Here is a 20,204-nt window from a genome sequence, read left to right on the forward strand (position 1 = left end):
TTACGTACACAGTGGTGCTACGGCGCAAGCGCATTGGTCGGCTGGCCTCTTGTATCAACAGAGCAGGGCCGGTTGCCAGGCAACTGGCCATTGGGGGGGCGTGGCCAGGCCGCCGTCAGCAACGCCCTCCACTCACACACCCTCAGCCGTGCGGACACAGATACACGGGCAGAGATACCGGATACGCACACAGCTGCAGATACACCCGCAGTGGCCTAGCCTAATGCTGAGCGACGCCATGTTACAGTTAACGATTTTCCCTAATGCGATCAATAATCGCTCGCTCTCCTTCTCGCCGTAGCGTGCTATCAGAAAATAAAAAGAAAAAATGTGGAAAAAAGACCATTAAGACGGGTTCTGGAGACCGAATCTCTGGGGAGACTGAGAATGCGACGACGCTCTGTTTTTCGAGAGAAACAAAAAGACCGAGTGCTTTGGTCTGGCCTGGCTTGGCTTGGCTGGGTTTGGCTCCCAAACAAGACATTTAATAATATCTGTGTGTGTTTTTTCAGCCAGTTTTTTCCGTATCCGCACCGCTTTTTCCCTTTTGAGGTTAAGGTATGCCAATGTCACTCTCATTCATTCCCATTCGCATTCGTGGCGAGGCATCGCGAGCGGCAGCAGCAAATCATCAGACCAGCGGCGCAGTTCACCTTTTTGGCAAGTCATTGCGAAAGTGACCCAGTTCTGCATCTGGCCAGCATCATCCGCATCTCATCCGAGCATCCCACTGCATCCTACCTGAGATACCCGAAACACGAGCATCCACAGTTCATTGATAGCGCGTGCTGGCGGCTACTTCCTGGTATCCCGGCCATCTATCCACGTTTATGGTCCCGGTTAAAACGCATTCTAATTTCGGGCCATAAACCATAGACGCCTTTCCTATTCCGCTTAACCCTTTCGTTTGGCCAAGTGTATCTGCGAGTGCCTGTGTGTGTGTGTGTGTCTGTGTGCGAGTGTGTGCCAATCCGTGAGAGTGTGTGTGTGTGAGCCAGGCTCATTATTGCGAGTCATAAAAGGACGATTGTCTCGTTTCTCAATGAATGTTTTGCTCAATTAAGATCTACCTGAGCTGGAGGAAAAGCGGGGAATTTCCGCATTACTTTTCCATTTGTCAATGCAGCAGTTTCTTTTCCTCTCACGTTTTTGTAGCCTGCATCTAGGCGCAGAGACCTAGAATATTTCAAATTATCAATGAAATGCAATGAAACATTTCACTTGTGGTTGAAATCACAGTTTTATGATCGCCCCATTTCCGAGTTATTAAAATGACTAATGATCATGTTATATAGAGCCGTTTGCCTTCACAAAAGCACTACTGAGTAATATTTTTATCATATTCAAGATTATCTTCAAATTGTTTGAATAATTGTTTACAATAACCATGGGCTAGATAAGATTGAGAGATAAGCGAAACTGAATCAGGAAAAAATCTTTCGCTCCACAAAGGTATTCATAATATTTAACCTTTTTAACATTGTTTGGCTTGCCACTCGGATATCTATATCCCATCATGATGATCATTAAACATCAAACACTTTCGGTGACTGAGCACATATGTACTCAAATCCTTATGTGCGCTTCTAATAACCGTAATGTGCTTAAATATTTAATATTTTTATTGTATTTCACAGGCAATTCAAGTGGCTTTGGCTCATTAATGTTTGCCGTGTGGGCGTTGGGTTGGTAGGTACTTTGGTTGTTCGGAGCGCATCAAATGTGTGCTTTTTTGGCGTAGACTCTCTGCAAATAGTAATGCCAGGCAGTCCAAAAATGTGTACTTATTTACCTTTAGTCATTTATCTATTTATTTATTTGCTTTAAAAGCGCGCCACTGTAGGTCGGATTCACATTGCGATTCGGATTCAGATTGGCTGCCTTTTTGATACAGTCGGCTATATTCGGATCTAAGCCATGCCCAAACTTTTTAATTAGTTTCAATTGTTGGCGCCCCAACAATGTATAAATGTATATTTATGGAAAATATTTGCTTTACTACTTTTTTGCCGCTTTGTTTTGATTTTTGTTGATATGGCTTTAAAATGCTGCGCTTTCTGTTTGTTTTAAGCATTTATGTGACGCATGCGCCGTGTGGCAATGACTTTACAAAATCATATACATATATCCACCGGAGCATTTGACCAACATTTCTCAGATAGATGACGTCCGCAGCTGTATCTGTTTCTATATCTATATCGGCGTGGTGGCATAATACGAATAATATTTATTTTTATTGTTATTATTGGTTATTGTTGATTTATTTGTTTGAACAATATTTTCACACAAATTAAAATACCCGACAACCATCGGACATCGGACGATGGACATCCATATCAATGTCGTTTAAACGGTTTTCGTTGTTTTATTTGCTTTGTATTTTTTGGCTTAACCCAATTATCGGGGCTCATTAGTGATTATTTAACCGTTTGCAACAGCAGCAACAGATGATCGCAAAGTTCTAATATGCAGCGCAAACAATTCGAGATCTTGCAGTGTTTCATGAAGTTTACTTAACGATTCTGCTTCGGATAATTAAATGGATATACTGTATTGAGAATCTTGGGAGTGTATGCAAATTAAAGAAGGGGTTTTCTGTCAATTTAAAAACATATATATTTTGTTTATGTCACTCAATACTAAAAAAAAATGCAGATTATCCGGTTTACGCTGGCATTTAAATCTTGTTTCGGTTTTTTTCAACTAATTTGCATTAACTTTTCCATGAAATTCATTAGAAAAGTGTTAGCTTGCATTATTGAACAGTTTTAATGCGTTTTGTTTTCGTAGATATACTCTTGTTTTTTACTCTTGATTTTGCTCTACATAGACCAAACAGCAAATTGTTTAAACAGCTAAGATTAGATAGAAAGTTTTATTTTAGATTTCAATATTCAATTTAGAATTGCCGCTTTTTATGGAGCATTTTGAGTGTGGGGTGTATCTGCCAGGTATTTTGCCATGGCTCTGTGAATCGGTATGCGTATCCGTATCTGTATCTGCGGCTGCGTGTGTATCTTGTTCTTTGTACTGCGTGTGCCGTAATGAGCGTAACCATAAAAGCGTCTTTTGTTTTACGACCGCATTGCGCGCGTGTTTACCATAGAAAACAATGCCAATTTTATGGCTGCCCCGGCCACGCAGACAATGGCCCAAAGAACCGCATCCCGACAGTCCAGCATCCAGCGAGTATGTAGGGTATATAGTTCCTTATGTACCTGGGGCCAAAGGTGACGGCGAAACTAGAGCAAATGGGTCGAAAGGGTGCTGGCGAGCGGGACGCTGCATTAATTAGAACGCTGCGGATATATGTATGGGTTTCAGGATCGAAATTACTTTCTTCGGGGCCATAAAGCGGCTCTTATCTAAATTAGGATGTTGCTTGTTTGCGGCTGTGTCTGCACAACATCGCCGTTTTCACTATTTGCGTAGGTGTTTCATTTCCGTTTCACAATTTATCTGGCGAGTGTGTTTGCCGGCACACTCAGCCGCGCAGCGCACCTTTAGCCGCCTCAAGATTTTCCTCTTTCCCTACTTTCACATGTGATTTTCCCTCGCGGCCTTATCAGTTTTTGGCGCGTCAGCCGTCGTCATCGTGATTCACATTTTTCCCTCCCTGCCCGCCGCTGTTTGCACTCGAAACAGTGACGGAAACCGAAAACTGCACTTTTCCAAGGGCCCCAGTACTCGGGGTTCGAATCGGGCGATGCAGTTTGGGAATCGAGGGAATTTGGCGCATTTTGGGGTGCGTGCCTTATCGCTGGGGAGCCCATGGGGCTACGACTCTAGATATCGCATAAATCAGAGCCTAGTCGCGCTTTTGCTTGATTATTTCCATTTTATCTATTTGGCTGCGGGTGGCTATAAAGTTTCTGGTTTTTATCTTTGTGCAAACACGGGAAAGCAGTGCTATTAAGGCCCTGGCGACCTTATTTCCACCGGCCCCCAAGAAAACAGCGAATTCTATTCTTTTAATTAAGAATCCGCAGAAGAGGTGAACCCCTCACATGCAATCCAAACAGCGGAATTCCATTTTAATTTGTGGGGTAAATAGAAAATATACGCCATATTTCAAATTATGTAAGCATTTTTTCTAAACTAAAATAGTAGCTAATAAGTGCCACTGTTTGTCTTTAATTAATTTTACTAAGGCATTCCCAATTATTTATTTCTAAATTCAAGTGATCTTATGTAACATTTAACATAAGCACACATTGTAGTTAAAATAGGTACCACTTTGACCAATTGTTCCTAATTTGTTTAACTTAATTTCACAGCAGATTTTTAATCCATGTTTATCCGATCTTAAGTAATTTTCCAAACAAATTATATTTTGGCTGGAATCGCTCCAATCGATTTAGTTGATTAGAACCCCGAGAGCCGGTTTTCTCCCACCAAACCAGTTTATGCAACCCCAAACTTTAGCTGGGATTTCGAGAGTGACCACCACCACCGCCCATATTGATCATGCGAAAGAATGTTTTGTTCAGCTCGCGTCCGAAGATACAGATTTCTTCTATCCACTCCTCTCAAAATACCCATGCAACTTAGCACCAGGCTGCTAATTACATATTCGTTGCCTGAAAAATTAACTTTCCAGCGGCGAACATTGTAGCATGGCAGTGGCGACAACGAGACTGCTGCCAGTTTTATAAAGTCCCCCCTCAAAAAAACTGTGTGTTTTTTATCTACCTATCTAACTATCTAACAATATGTTATGAACTGAGCCTGGGCCCAGAAGCCGCCCATTTCAATGACGAGCGTTGCGCTGCGGCAGCCGAAAAGCTGTCAAATTGTCGAAAAAATTATTGTTATCGTGCTGCGCGTTATTGAGTGGCCGTGTTCACACGCAGCTCCAGCTCAAGATACAGATACGAAGACAGATACAGATACAGATACAGCTACAAAGATACATTTGTATCTACACATGTCCGTACAAACAATTCAATTAATTGTTGTAGAGCGGAATATGTCACATCGGAGGGATATGGATGGCTAGCTTTGGACTGGGCATATAGTTCTTTTTTGAGGGGCTGTAAGCCCAAACTCTTCGGTAGTTTATTGATTTACAAGCTGGGGCCCCCGTATCACAGATAGATGCAGGTTTATGGGTGGCGTCCACTTGGGGTTCCAGTAGTACAACCATAACCACAGCTATCACTACAGCTGGAACTGGAACTGGAACCGACTTATCACAGTGGCGTTGTGATTTTTTGAGTGTCGAAACGCCAAAGCAAATATGATTGGAGTTTTATTTACTCTGGCCCGTCCGATTGGGTCTTAATTACTTCCGAAAACAATGACAACCGATGACCAGTGGCGATACGAGCCCGTCGCCGAGCATTAATCAATTTACAACGAGATTTAAGCAATGGCATCGGTAAATAATAAAATAAATACAATTTGAATACCGGTTTGCCATTTTCTGGCTATCATTCATAAACTTTTGTGCGGCCTGACATGAAAATTAGCTCTTCAGCCAAGGCAGACAGCGCAGCGATCTCCGAGATCTCGTAGATCGGAGATCGCAGATCGGAGTCGTCCAAAGCTGGAACTCCGATCGCTGAAGAGCTCCAGACTCCGGAGTTCGAGTTGGCGATGGAGATGGAGACCTGAAGAGCATGGCTGTTGATCACGGTGATGACTGCGTAAAAACGAAAAGTAAAAACACCAAACTGGCACACAGCTTCGGATGCTTGAGATGTGTTGCCCGTTTGTGTTAATCCCATCAAGACCCAGCACATTATGAAGTAGCAACACCAGCAACAATAGCACCAGCACCACCACCACCACCAACATGGAAACAGCACAAACTGGAGCTGCACTGAAAGAAATGTAGTTCATTAGAACCACTTAATACTAATACTCAATGTATATATATACAGTATTTTACCCATTAACTTACAGCCAAGTAAGACTCTCATATTTTAAAGATAAGCTGCATATGTATTATGAAAATATTACTAAGAAATATATAAAATAAACGAATTTTAAGAAGTAAAATGCCTTTTAAAAATAGTTTAAATTCAAGGTCATAAATACATCCCATATGTAGACCACAATTCTTTTCTGTGTGGAACGCAAAGCTTGGAGTTGGAGTTGGAGCTGCATGTGGTGAGTGCTCATGTGCTCCACTGGAGGCTCCATCTCTACATCAACGGCACAAGTGACATAAGTGGCGCTTACCCGATGATGCGTGCGCATCCAACGAGCAGCCAAAAGTCAGTCCGGAGCTCCGCAGCTTGTCTTCATCGTTTTGTAAGAGTCATCTCATCATTTTGCTCGTCGCCATCTGGTTGCGACTTGGCCCGACTGATAAGAACGTGTTAGGTGTACCACGGAGTTGTTAAATGCAGCACCGCTGCGTCGTGTGTGGTCCATCGATGGCGCTTGATAAGAGAATTTTGGATGCATCCGATCCATGGGTCGTACCGACTTACCACGGCCTGCGAGCGACGGCTCTCCCGGTTTTTAGTTTTGGTTTTGGCCCGGTCTACCCATGACGTGACGGGCGGCTGACGTGCCAAGTGCCATCGAAAATGGCAAGTCATTGGCATTTCAACTGGACATGCGGCACCCTTGTTAGCCCGAGCTGTCTCTGCCTCTTTGGTTCCAACTCTCTGACTGGGACTCTGCAGGGCATGCATATGCTCATATCTGGCAGTGACTGAACATCCTTCGACGCATAACGGGCAGCACAGGATAAAAATCCAACCCCCTCCCCTCCACCCGATGACGCAGCAATCGGCGAAAGCGTTAATTTAATAATGGCCAAATTTGTGACTAAAAGTCGGTTACTATAATTTGGGAAATGTGTGGCACCTTTTCGGCACGGGAGGTGTGTTTGTTTTCCAAGTCGCTGCTGCCCATAATTGTTACACTCGGCTGCACCAAAGTCAAAGCTACAAAGTCAATGACATCCTGAGCAAACAGCCCAGAAGTGCTCGGCAAAACTGAAAGTCTGAATCAATCGATAAGTGAAAGTAGGGAAAACTCACGGGAAACCATAAGAAACTAAACCTAAAATCTATGAATATAAATAGTTGAATACAAATATGGATATGAAATGCACTTATAAAGATGTCTAAAAATTAAAAATAGAGAAGCATAGAACGCCAATTTCCCTTTCACTAAAAATCAAGTGGCACTAAAACACAATGCCTTTTATGGCCGGCCACAATAATTTGCTGGACAAACAAAGATCCGCCACTTCATAAATAGTTTGCACTTGACAGCTACTGCAGCAGAAGCCGTTGATTTGATTCCTGCCCCGATCCCCAAGTCCCCAAACCCCGCTCCCCAATATTCCAGAACTGAAGTTGTGGTGTGAAGTTCTTGTGATTCACTCGGTCGGTGCGAAATCAAAGAGATCTCCGCCAGGCGGCGGCCAAAAGCATCATAAAAAGGTGGTACCTTGTGTCCACCAGCAGAGTTCATTGATTTTCTGTTTGGGGGGCAACTCAATCAAAAATCCAAGACGAAGCTGAAGAAGAAAACAGGAATCTGGAAGCATAAACCCAAACGAAGAACTTGGGAAAACGCGCACGGCGGTGGCACTCTATTAGCACCTCTAAAGCACAATTTACAACAAACATTTACAACTGTCAATTGGCAACAAAGCCGGCCAGCGAAGGGTGCATATGGTGGCCAAAGAGGAGATCGGCCAGAAATTAAGGATACAGGTCACCCGACGCGGCACAAAGGCACCGCCGGTTTTAGGATCACGATGAGATGGTTTTTCGGGAACTGGCCGCTGACGAATTGCCGGCAATTAGTTAGCATTAAACAACAACTAATGGCTGCCATTGATGAGGACGTGCATCGAGAACCTTTCAATAACACACATATCAGTGTGAATGCACACAGGGCACACAATCGTATCTGTCACAGGGCATACATACTTATAGTACGGTTTAAAAAACGAAATTAATAAAAATTTCACTTGAATTGACAAAGTGCCCGAACGCCGTGACGTTCAACTGACGACAAGTGCCACTTGACAAGCTGCCGAACTTGAAATTTTTTTCATTTCAATATTTCATTGTTACCCCCGGCAAATACACGGCATATACCCAACATATAGAAGTCTGACTCCTGGTCTGGCTTGATTCGCTCGATGTGTTACCTGTCCGCCAGCCTCGTCCCACAGCTGGCGATTAATCTTGACATTGAGTTGCTGTTGCTGCCGCAGAGACAGATGCAAAGACAATGGCCCACTGGCATATATAAATGCGATTTCTCGACCATACACACTGTTGACAATAAATAATTTAGCCATCTATAATGGCCCGCTGATGAGTGCTGTGCTGATGCCTGCGAGGAGGAGGAGACGCTCCCACACTTTTCCCACCGGCGATTGCATGCGAGATTGCGATCATAATCATGGCAGTTCACGTGCAGAGCACGCGGCCGCTGGAGGAAGGACAAGTGGCAGGACTCGAAATCCAGGACATGTAATGGGATGGATGTGCGAGCAAATAGATTCCCAGGCCGTTTCAACTGGTGCTTCACGACAAGTGCGGGTCATCATAATCATCGGCATCATCATCGACATTATTACAATCGACCGCAACTACTTTAATTACACTGTTAGCCGCAGGCAAACTACACTGGCCAACACAAACTTAGGGCGGTAAATCTGGACAGTAGTAAGTTGGGTTTGGTAATCAGATTTTTATAATGTGTCAGTGAACATTTTACATTTCACTTATTCTGATCAATGATGAGCATTATAATGGAAATATATTATAAAACTGCAAAATGATATGATGGATGGATATAGTTTTGGAAATATGTATAAAATATGGATAAAATTTAGTAGCTTAGTATAGTAGTAGCGAATTGTGGTGAATGATGATGAGTGTATATCCTGGTCACCCAAGTGAGCAAAAACCTAAGCTATGTATTTCCTTGCAGTCCAGTGTAAGCTGAGGTTAATAACTGTAGCACGCCGTGGGCGTGGGACGCGTAGGTGGGCGTGCCCGCTTACCAATTGTAATGCAAAGCGCGCGCGCGTGTGTGGGTGAGTGGAATGGTTTGGAGTGAGGGGAAGTGGGGTTCGAACCAGGACCCTCGGGCGTATTGCAAAATTCAGCTTCGCTCGATGGCAGAGCGGAGCGTCTCGCCGCTCAAGTGCCAGCCCGCCGGGCTATTGACAGAAATCAAAACGGGCCAGAATGGGCGGATTCAGTGGGCTCAGTGGGCTAAATGGCAAGCGCTGGCGAGATTTTTTGCTTCCTGCGACTGCCCCTTTTTTTTGCAGCCAGTTGAGACGACGGCTTATCGTGGCATCAAAACAAATTCGTTTGAAATTAATTCGGAGATTTGCTTTCATTAGGCGGCTTGCCGGGTGCAAAGTATGTAGCTGCGTTGGCAAACACAATGGCAAAAGGAGAAACCACCGACACGGCGTGCGGCTAATCCCTAAGCCAAACTTTTGGCTGGTGGAAGCTCGTTTCAGGTCCAAGTTTCGCCGCCCTCCATCCCCCGCCGCCGACACGTGACCCTCAATTGTTACATGCCGTAAACCAACTCCCACCCACCCAGGCCATTCGATTGTGTTCCGGAATCGCTTTTCTGGCTGCGTCATCACTTTGAATTTCTGGCGAAGAGCCGTGCATGTTGCTCCTAATGCGACAGTTTAATTGCAGGTGAGGCGCAGCGGGTCGCGTGCCCAGGGAAGCGCCGCTGATGCAATTAGACAGCCAACGACTTTCCCATTGTCCTGCCGTGACTTCTCCATTGAATCGCCTGTGTGCGGGCGGGCCTCCTGGTGTCGCTTTCCCGGCACAGTAGCTTCTGCCTTCGCTCAGTCCTGCTGTGCGGGTGCAGTGCGGCACACCTGGACGAAGCTCTTTTCCGACTCGATGGCGATGACTTTCTAACAGCTTTCGGCAAGGATCATAGATGCTGTTGTCTGCGGAAGTGTGCTAATTCGAATTAGGTCCTTGGCGGGTTTTATAAAGAATCTATAGTTGGATATTAATAATACCACTCCATATAATATAATAACATATAAATCAGTCGGCGACACTTTTCTCTGGGGAAGGCAAGGGTCAATTAACCCGCCGTTATTTTGAGAACTTATTCTCAGGGACTCGCCCACAGGACGAAGTAGATCAAAGGCGTACCCCGCGTCGAAAAGCGCAGACCAGAAACTTGGGTTCCCATTCCATCCGCTGCCCAGAAACTCGACCGCGGACCGAACAACAACAAAAAAGGAGAAAAAACTTTCTCACATTACATCACGGACCAGTGAGGACGGCTAAAACAACAAGGACGAGCAACTGGAGCGCTCTAAATGGACACCGAACAACATCGTTTAATATTGATGGCCATTGTTTGAGCGCTTTATGATGGGAAAGTGAGGCCATCTCCGTGGCACTGCCTACGCTTTTCCACCGGACCACGTTGTGTTGGTGTTGCCGGTTCAAGTGAATATTTAATTAAATTGTTTTCTAATAACCACGCGCTACTTTGCTGGACGCAAAACACGCGTCCGCAAGCGGCGAGCGGCGGCAGGACACGCGGCATACGGACCGATACCAGGACACACCTTGTTGTGCCAACAACATTAGCAGGGGCCGAATAAAAAAGTACGCTGAAAACGAGAGCCACCCCTTTTTCGCTGCGTATCCTGGTTCTAATTTTCCAAATTACGCACCATCAATCATCGCCAGCTTTGACGAACGTCGATGGCGAAGTGGATGTGGATATGGCTGATGTTGATGATGACGTTAGATACCACCCCCACCGAATCCAAACTACCTAGACCATCCCAACCAATCCTGTCCAATCCAATCCAATCCCATGGCGCAATCACTTGAAGCGAGCAACGCTGCGGCAGACGCAAGATGAAATTAAATTAAACCTCAAGTGGCCGCAAGGACCTGCTGAATCCTGAAATCCTAGAGTCCTTAACCCGTAGCCATGGGAAGCTGTGCCGCTCCGGCTGTTTTGCATCGTAATTAACGCTAATTGCGTTTGGCCATAAGCCGTACTTTTTGACTTCTCCACGTGTTCCTCGGATTGTCCACAGGATTTTCCCACCTTAATCCTTGGTCATGGCTGTGTTTTTGTTATGGCTTGACTTTGGCCGACAAAAATATTGGCATTGCATAAATAAGCAGTAGATAATGCTGATCGGAAGTGATTAGAGTTTGCGTTTGGCTTTTCTTGGGAATCCTGATCCCAGCGAGACTTTAAACCCGAGACCCATCCATCTGGTAATTGAGAATGCACTCCGGCTAATGAAGGCGGTCATCGTGATGGGAAGTGACCAAATTGGCTGGACGGAGTGGGCTCAAGGATTAATATCGCAGTGCAATTAAGAGCTCAATCACTGTGACTCGACTCGGGTCTTGTTTGCCTCTCTCTGATTACATTTATGAAATTATTATTGATGTTTGGCACTGACCACCACAGCCCACAGTCCATAAATGGCACACCCCCTCCATCTGGCCACCATAAGCCACCCCGTTTCTAATTTTGTTGAGTAGCCCTAACTCCAATGGCTTGGACATCGCCTCGGCCGGAATAGACAGGCCATTTTGATTGAAATGCAGACACAAATGCTGGCAGGCGGCCATTAAGCTGCTCCGATCTATACATAAGTATGGTCGTGTAAGTAACCACAGCAGGGGGTATCTTAGCAAGGGTAATTACATATAACACCAAGGACATGCTTAGTATCAATCCAACTTTAAAGTTCGTATGGCAAATGTTTAATATTAGCTACTAAAGAACTAAATCTGAGGACTATTGTTCCGACCGCGACTGTATGTGCATCCCATATCCTCTCACACTAATCTGTATTATGTACACAGTTGATTTGCCTGCCACTCACCCACCCAGTCCCCGACCCCATGCGTCCACATCCTCGCCCAGGACTCGCCTACATAAGTAACGCCACATATGATTTCATTCATATGCAGAAGAACTATGCTCCTCCCTTCCATCAGGCCGCTCATTGATTTGCAATGCCTAAAATGTTTCAGCCTGATGATGGGTCCGTCCCTGCCCACATCCCGTGCCCCACATGGCCCAGCAACCATCACCCATTGCTGTTGCTGTTCCGCTCTGCCTAACTGCCAAACATTCCCAAATGCCGAAGTGCGTGTCTTTCGCTTGGTGTGTGTGGTGTGTTTGCCATCGTTTTTGGAAATATTATATGCTCATACCTCCGTTTTCGAGTAAATTGTGTAAATATTTGCGCTCGTAAGTGGATTGGAGATGGATGAGTCTATCAGCAGAGAAGTTGGCGCTGGCAGAGCCGTTGGCATCGCCATCATCATATGCGTATGGGTTGGCCCTGCTGCTCCTCCCTGCCCAGTCGAATTATTTCCAATCCGCACCCTCAGTTCCCCAGTTATCCTCCCTCGTGGAATTTGGGTTCGCATTTGCTTGCGCATTTACCTTTCGACTTTGGCCCACAGCCCACTTGCAGCTTGTTGCATTTTAGAGAATTTCTACTTGGAAGCTCTACAATTTGACAAAGAATTTATTTCCCTATTACATCGAGAGAAACGAGTGCACAGCCGAGAATTCATTCGCACACTTAGAGGACTAACAAAAGGCCATTTACGAGTATATAAACAATTCAGCCTTATTTGGTGGCCTTTTTGTCGGTTTCCTTCTCCGGTTCACTTTCTGTGGTCTCGTCCTCTTCCTCATCATCATCATCGTCTTCATCGCTTTCATCTTCGTAGTCTCCATCGGACTCATCTTCATCATCATCACCGCCGTAGGAGTAGCCACCACTGGCGGCGCCACCATAGTAGCCACTGCCACCCGCTCCATAGTATCCACCGTATCCCTCCTCGTCGTCGCTGTTGCCTCCTTGTTGCTGTCGCCCGAATTTGTGCGACCGAGTGGACATGCTGAGGTCCTTGGTCACCGAAGTATCGTAGTTGCACTTGGGGCACGGAATTGGCTTGTTCTTGTCGTACTTAAAGCCCTTGCGACGAACGTGATCCTCGCAGTAGCAGGTCTTGCAGCGCAGGCAGGAGTACTGACCCAGCTTGTTGCACGATTGACACTTGTAGTTCTCGGACTCCAGCACCTGAAATCGAATGGATTGCATTACCAAAAGGCGTTACATAAATCTCGAAAGGAAGTTCGAAACAAAGCTTAATGAGTATTTTTGGTTACCCACCTGACAGCTGGCCTGGTGCTCGAACTGATCGTCCTCGCACAGGAATCCGTTGCAGAAGGAACACTTGAAAATGCGGCCGCCGTGCTCCCAGACACCGCGTTCGCACTCCAGGCAGGTCGCATTCTGCAGCGGACACGTGCAGGCGTGGTTTTGGAGACACTTGCGTCCGTGGCAGACCCACGCCTCGCAAAAGTCGCAGATGGCGCCCACCATTCCGAGGCCCGTTGTGTAGACGCCCGGATGCTTGACCACGCAATCGCCGGTCTTTAGCATGCACTTGATCTTCCCGCACTGGGCGCAAATGGGTAATCTCTGAATGCTCTGGCAGAAGTAGCAGAAGGCTCTCGACTTCTGCTTCTTCTCGCACTTGTCGCACTCCATTGGCGCATTGCAGGGCAAATCCGCCAGGGGAACCTCCCTGCTGCGGATCTCCTTGAGGCGAAGCTTCTGCTTCTCGGCCTTCTTACGCTGCCCAGTTTTCTTTTTCGGCATTTTGGAAATCAAATAACTAGAAAACTTATTTCCTTACGTGTGCGGCAGTGTGGCTACTGCGGGTGCGGCGAAAAATACCACAAAAAGCTTTCGAATAAATATGTAGCTAAATCTTGAAAATAGCTAGAATAATGTAAACGTTGATAAAAATTGATTTTTAATAAGTAAAAATACTTTTGAACTCCTCTCAACACTGTGGATAATTTTTTTTCTCCTGAAATGTCCTTTAAAGTGGCCCTGCGTGCACTTTGGAACATGCTCTGCGAGTGGAAATAATCAATTGCATATTTTATTTACTCTATGAGTCCAATAAACAGTATGTACGACTTACATAGATAGTAAGATCTCTTGAAAAGTTCGATTTGTTTACATTTTTGATTTATAAATCACGTCCGCATGTTCCCATTTCCACCGTTCCGCTATCGTTGCTTATTTGACGGACACAGATTTTCAGTGGAAGCAAGTCATAATGTCTGCGGTAGTACCGTTTAGTGTAACCAAATGCCTTTGCTTGTATTTTGTAAGAGCTGTGCTAAGGTCTGTCTACGGCTTGTGTGGTCACATCAAAATTTTTTTTCAGTCTGAGGTAACGACTTCTATAGTGAGCGTTCTCAGTGTCGTAATTTTGCTAGTTTGGTTAAGAAATATAAAATCATTGCAGTTTAGTTAGATATTTATAAGTACTTCGAAATGGGTGGTCACGACAACTGGAACAACGGTCAAAATGAGGAGCAAGATGTAAGTTGCATACAAAAGAATACACATATTACATACATTTTTAAGGCATGGTGAAAAGAAAGAGGACAGATATTGTAAAAGTATTGTATTAACAAGGGTATCTATCTGTCAAATTATCGTTATCGTATTAGTATTATCGAATAGCTGCTGTGTTTAATCGGTTTTTAGAAACGGTCACACAGTATTCAGTTTTTCATTCGTCTCGTGTGTCAGGGGACTTTCTCCATTTGCAAAGGCAAAAAATAGTTAGTATAGAAGTTACTCGACTCTTGGAATAGTAAAATGGTAAACTCGAATCAGAACGGCAACTCCAATGGCCATGATGATGTAAGTATTGGTTATTAAGGGTCTAGAAATTTCGTGCAAACGGGTGTCTCGCCTTGCCGGTCGCCATTTTGAAAATTACGCATGTGTCTCAAGGGCGGAAAGTGAGGTTATGTACAGTCATTGATAAAATCAATAATTTAGGACTTTGCTCAGGACTCCATCACCGAGCCGGAGCATATGCGCAAGCTGTTCATCGGTGGCTTGGACTACCGCACCACCGACGAGAACCTGAAGGCTCACTTCGAGAAATGGGGCAACATCGTGGACGTGGTGGTCATGAAGGATCCGCGCACAAAGCGATCCCGCGGATTCGGGTTCATCACCTATTCCCACTCGAGCATGATTGATGAGGCGCAAAAGTCGCGTCCCCACAAGATCGACGGTCGAGTGGTGGAGCCCAAGCGCGCTGTTCCCCGCCAGGACATCGATTCCCCGAACGCCGGAGCCACCGTAAAGAAGCTCTTTGTTGGCGCCCTCAAGGACGACCATGATGAGCAGAGCATCCGCGACTACTTCCAGAACTTCGGCAACATCGTCGACATCAACATCGTCATCGACAAGGAGACTGGCAAGAAGCGAGGATTCGCCTTCGTCGAGTTCGACGACTACGATCCCGTGGACAAAGTTGTGTGTAAGTAGAACGATTTTCCTAATCTAGACAAAATTGCGCATAGTTTAGAAGTCATGTATTTCTTTGAGAGTAGCTTTTTAGGAAAATCACATTGCCTTGTTAGTTTTATACAATACAGATTGAATTATCTGCACAGGAAACGAATACGTATCTTATGGTATACATTGTAAATATTAACCCCATTTGTGTATGCGGCGTTGAACAACATGCGGCTGCAACAACCCCTAATCTATATGCTCAATCAGCTCTGGAAATTGTAAGGCTTCTCACAAATGTCCATCAGCGTCGGATAAACGAATGTAAACTATAAGCAAGAAATTCGATGAAATTGCATTTATTACCATATATCCACAGTCCCAGCTCCGCATAGCAATGTTTGATGTGCTCGTGCGGCGTTTGTGACTGTAAGATGAAATCCCAGCCAGTATTATATCATTGTTGTTGGTGCTGTTCGTGCATCAACGATGAAAGAGTATATGGCACAATATAGCTTGAATCTAAAACTGTTTCCTAAAATCACAGTACTGACAAATTAACTGGTTTGAAACCATCGCCAGGGTAGTTTTTTTTAAACGCTGTGAGATGAATCAAAGCGTCGGCTAAGCTATGTTATGCGAATGTAAACATTGCGCCTATTCAGTGTAACACGCAGCCTCGTTACAATAGTTCAATTAATTGTTATTATGGAAATCGATACACAGTCCCAGCTCCGCATAGCAATGTTCGATGTGCTTATGCGGCGTTTGTGACTGTAAGATAAAAGACCCAGCCCATATTATATCGTGTTGTTGACGCTGTTCGTGCATCAACGATGAAAGAGTATAAGGCACAATATCAGTGATTTACCAACTATATGAACAGAAAGAGTATACAATTAGTCTACTGACTAATGTACAGAATGGTGAATATTTTTTAGCGTGAATATATATATCGTAATTAGCTACGATTCCACAGTCCCAGCTCCGCGTAGCAATGTTTGATGTGCTCGTGCGGCGTTTGTGACTGTAAGATTAAATTCCAGCCAGTATTATATCATTGTTGTTGGTGCTGTTCGTGCATCAACGATGAAAGAGTATATGGCACACTTTGATTATCGAACCGATTAATCAGAAAGTTTCTAGATCACCCCCTTCGTGGACGTCACAGTACTGACAAATTGACGGGCTTGAAACAGTCGCCTGTATAGTTTTTATTTAAACGCTGTGAGATTAATTTAAGCGTCGGCTAAGCTATGTTATGCGAATGTATATTATAAATCAATTCTGTGTAACACGCAGCCTCGTTACAACTGCAAATCAAAGGCACCGAATGGTGAAGTGTACTATCGGATATCTATCCTAATTTTAGCTAAAATTCCACAGTCCCAGCTCCGCATAGCAATGTTCGATGTGCTCGTGCGGCGTTTGTGACTGTAAGATGAAATCCCAGCCAGTATTATATTGTTGTTGTTGGTGGTGTTTGTGCACCAATGATGAAAGAGTATATGGCACACTATCCTCCGGATGCACCATATGGGGAAATTTATTTTCGAATCCCACTAATAGCGTGCTTTCCCTCTTTCTTTTTGCAGTGCAAAAGCAGCATCAGCTGAATGGCAAAATGGTGGACGTGAAGAAGGCCCTGCCCAAGCAGAATGACCAACAGGGAGGTGGCGGAGGACGCGGTGGTCCGGGAGGTCGTGCCGGTGGAAACCGCGGAAACATGGGCGGTGGAAACTACGGCAACCAGAATGGTGGCGGCAACTGGGTAAGGACTTATTGATCGCCAACAATTCGATTTGAGACTTATTACTGGTTAATTGGCATTGCAGAACAACGGTGGCAACAACTGGGGCAACAACCGCGGGGGTAACGACAACTGGGGCAACAACAACTTCGGTGGCGGCGGCGGCGGTGGTGGTGGTTATGGCGGTGGCAACAACAGCTGGGGCAATAACAATCCGTGGGACAATGGCAATGGAGGCGGCAACTTTGGAGGCGGCGGCAACAACTGGAACAATGGTGGCAATGATTTTGGAGGCTACCAGCAGAACTATGGCGGCGGTCCTCAGCGCGGTGGCGGCAACTTCAACAACAATCGCATGCAGCCCTACCAAGGAGGTGGTGGATTCAAAGCAGGTGAGCAAAGAGCACATCTGTTGATGTATTGATAACAACTAGATAGCAAGACACAGTACCCTGACACCTAACTGTTAGAGCGTCGATAGAGTTTGGCAGTTAGCTTATTAAACGCTGTAAGATCAACTGACGATGGCCTTCGCTATGTTATGCGTATGTAAGATAATCCCAGTACGACGTAACACGCAGCCACGTTACAGTTTTTTTTATGAACAGTCACCACCAGTGTAGAAACTAGACTAGAAAGACGATTGGATATGTTCCTAACGATCCTGGGTTTTCTTTTAGGCGGTGGCAATCAAGGCAACTATGGCGGCAACAATCAGGGCTTCAATAACGGTGGCAACAACCGCAGATATTGAGAGAGATTCCGGACGAGGTGAGACATCCAAATAACCACTACTAACACCAAAATATACATAGTCCAAGGCGAATTCAGACCATTAACCAACCACCAACCGCTTATCTATCCCGTATGACCATTAATCTTTCGCTTGATTTGACAAACATAAGTTGTTTTTTTTTTAATAGCGCCCTTATCGGCATTTTCGGTAGTTTTATAAAGCATATTGAGACTAAAAAGCAAAACGGCTGAGACAGTCCGACCCACCTTACTCAACAAACTTATACGTATTTACACTTTTAAGTATTTAGAGAACAAAAACCCATCAACCAATTAAGAACTCCTTTTGCATACCAATTGTTTTAAATAACGTTTCTCATTTATCGACATTTTATAGGTGATAAAGTAAAAATCGCTCAGTATAATCCCAAAATTCAAAGTCAAGTAAACGATACGCAATTCAATGATCAATATGAAGAAGTATGAACACACGTTCATAGTCCTAAGAAGTTTTCCGAGCACCACAAACCAAACATTACAGATTGATTGATCAGGATCAGTGCAGTGCAGTGAAGTCGTAAGAAGTTTGGTTCAGTCTTGGATTAGAACAGAAAGAGAGATCAGTACCAAGCATACCAGACCAATACAGAGTGCAGTGCAGTGCAGAGCAGTGTGTGAGCTAAACAGAAGAAACACAGCAAGTGGCAATACACGTACACAGAAGGTGACCAGGATTCCATTCAATTTGTCTTCGCAAGCGGTGATAAATTGAATGTCAAGAGGCGCATCGAAAACTATCCAATACCCACAGAATTGTAATCTATAATTTGCAACCCACTATAGCAATCCACATAAGTAACATTGTAATTAGATCCACAAAGCCGACGACAGGCCAAACATTTGTATTTCCACCACACAAGCAACCAATCAACCAACTTAAAACAACCAGTCATAAACGAATCAGCTATGTAAATCTTCAAGGCGGCAGCCGAGAGATATGTTTCTTTGGTTGCAGACAGCTCTCTAGTCCATCGGCTGCCAGCTACTTTTGATAATCAGAGCAGAAAACACAAAATATATAAAAACATGTATTACATTTTACAACTTTACTAGGCTAAGTTCTCATAGAATTAAATCGAGTAGAGCGTGCGGAGCGACTTCTGCATACATCCGCACGCTACCCTAGACTAAATAATTTTACTATTCAAGTTCTAAGCGAACCTGACCGTGTGTGGAGGAACCTAGATACTTAGATTTTTGAATAAGTGTCGACATGGATATAACCTCTTCCGCTGCTTAGATGTAACCGATCAACAAACAACCTTTATTGTAATTTATACCTTTTAGCAAGCAGTCTGAGGAGTCAGCGCAATTATACTTAACAAAATTTACATTTTAATGTAGCTAAAAAATACAAGATGCAAAAAAAATACGCAAATGTCCCCCAATTCATGTAAACTCTGACGAAAGAACAAAAAGTATATAGCAGCTAAGCCAAAGTTTCGTAGTTTTCTATATTTCTGTAGCACCATCAGCAAAAGGATCTCGATCAGAATGAGAGTGTATTTTGGAGTGTATTGCAGAGGTAACAAGGAGCAAGAAGCAAGTCTGACCAGGTCCAAAAGCCAGCCAAGAATCTCGTATACTATGTACTTTACTATAGCATTTGTTGTGGGCGGGCCATTAACGTCGTTCGAGAGTTCTCCTTTCACTCGCTTAACAGGAATCATTTTTCCCCTTTATTTGATTTGCCCCCCGCCTGCTGTACCATGTCATTTACAACCATGTATATTATTGTAATTTCTGTTGCCAGTTGGCTGCGAAAAGTATGCGAAGCGCTGAAAGACTGCCGCCGCGCTACTGAATGCAGCCACGAAAGGTGCCCGCGTTTGCCAGCAACTCCGTCGCTGGGATTCGGTTCCCTCTGGGTAAGTAATCCTCCGCAGATCCCAAATCCGGAAAAAGTTGTAACTTTCAGATGGTCTGAATCGGCTCGTCGCACTTGAGAATGGAATGGATGAACGAACGATTTCCCCTCTGCAGCATCGTAAATATACGACTTTTATTTATTATTTCATTTTATTTTCTTTTATTTTAATTTTTACAATCTTTGAATAAAGAAATTTCAGAAAACCAAAGAAAATGATTTTTAATTTAAATTTCACCAGGACGCATATGGGGGAAAATAACGGTATATGGACAATAATTGCTGTGCGAATGTAACCTGATTAGCATGAAACCACAAATTCTGTTAAATATATTTGAATAGTTTTGAAAACATTCATTTTGTTGCATTTAATATCAAGCCACTAAAAATCATAATTACTTCATATATGGGAACGTTTTTTTTTAAAACATTGTGGTTGGTTTGAGTCTTCTCTAAGTGGTGAATATGTTTTCTGC

The 20,204-nt window shown here is 44.3% G+C and overlaps 2 protein-coding genes and 1 long non-coding RNA gene across 11 annotated transcripts; 2 read left to right on the top strand and 1 right to left on the bottom strand.

Annotated features, from left to right (window-relative positions):
* The first annotated feature begins 875 nt into the window (after positions 1-875).
* On the top strand, positions 876-8,536 carry LOC123327256. Its single transcript, XR_006541864.1, has 2 exons — positions 876-1,689; positions 2,072-8,536. It is a non-coding gene; the product is annotated as an uncharacterized LOC123327256 (long non-coding RNA).
* Positions 8,537-12,481: 3,945 nt separating this feature from the next.
* LOC6729933 (zinc finger protein 330 homolog) lies at positions 12,482-13,725 on the bottom strand. The gene is made up of 2 exons (XM_002105199.4): positions 13,154-13,725; positions 12,482-13,060 (listed from the first exon to the last, which is right to left on the bottom strand). Exons 1-2 carry the CDS (start codon positions 13,643-13,645, stop codon positions 12,605-12,607), a joined length of 948 nt encoding a protein of 315 aa, XP_002105235.1. The 5' UTR covers positions 13,646-13,725; the 3' UTR covers positions 12,482-12,604.
* Positions 13,726-14,189: 464 nt separating this feature from the next.
* Positions 14,190-19,752, top strand: LOC27208518 (heterogeneous nuclear ribonucleoprotein A1). 9 transcript variants are annotated; one of them, XM_016184079.3, is made up of 6 exons: positions 14,193-14,383; positions 14,864-15,341; positions 16,912-17,087; positions 17,152-17,458; positions 17,747-17,837; positions 18,199-18,323. In XM_016184079.3, the coding sequence occupies exons 1-5, from the start codon at positions 14,336-14,338 to the stop codon at positions 17,818-17,820; spliced, it is 1,083 nt and encodes a 360-aa protein (XP_016036698.1). In that variant the 5' UTR covers positions 14,193-14,335; the 3' UTR covers positions 17,821-17,837; positions 18,199-18,323. The 9 variants fall into 9 exon arrangements, with proteins under 9 accessions (XP_039151611.1, XP_039151613.1, XP_016036698.1 ...); XM_016184082.3 differs by lacking the exon at positions 18,199-18,323 and adding an exon at positions 19,615-19,752 and having other exon boundaries at positions 14,194-14,383; positions 14,852-15,341; XM_016184076.3 differs by having other exon boundaries at positions 14,194-14,383; positions 14,852-15,341.
* Positions 19,753-20,204: the final 452 nt, after the last annotated feature.

The sequence above is a fragment of the Drosophila simulans genome, chromosome 3R, assembly GCF_016746395.2.
Source record: "Drosophila simulans strain w501 chromosome 3R, Prin_Dsim_3.1, whole genome shotgun sequence".
Taxonomy (NCBI): Eukaryota; Metazoa; Arthropoda; class Insecta; order Diptera; family Drosophilidae; genus Drosophila; species Drosophila simulans.

What these genes read in the sequence shown, in the direction of transcription:
- LOC6729933 (XM_002105199.4), bottom strand. Translation starts at nt 13,645, where the DNA reads ATGCCGAAAAAGAAAACTGGGCAGCGTAAGAAGGCCGAGAAGCAGAAG. An exon ending in AGCACCAGGCCAGCTGTCAG is followed by an intron (nt 13,061 to 13,153) that starts GTGGGTAACCAA and finishes ATTCGATTTCAG; the next exon opens with GTGCTGGAGTCCGAGAACTA.
- LOC27208518 (XM_039295677.2), top strand. Translation starts at nt 14,336, where the DNA reads ATGGGTGGTCACGACAACTGGAACAACGGTCAAAATGAGGAGCAAGAT. An exon ending in TCCCGTGGACAAAGTTGTGT is followed by an intron (nt 15,342 to 16,911) that starts GTAAGTAGAACG and finishes TTCTTTTTGCAG; the next exon opens with TGCAAAAGCAGCATCAGCTG. An exon ending in AGAATGGTGGCGGCAACTGG is followed by an intron (nt 17,088 to 17,151) that starts GTAAGGACTTAT and finishes TTGGCATTGCAG; the next exon opens with AACAACGGTGGCAACAACTG.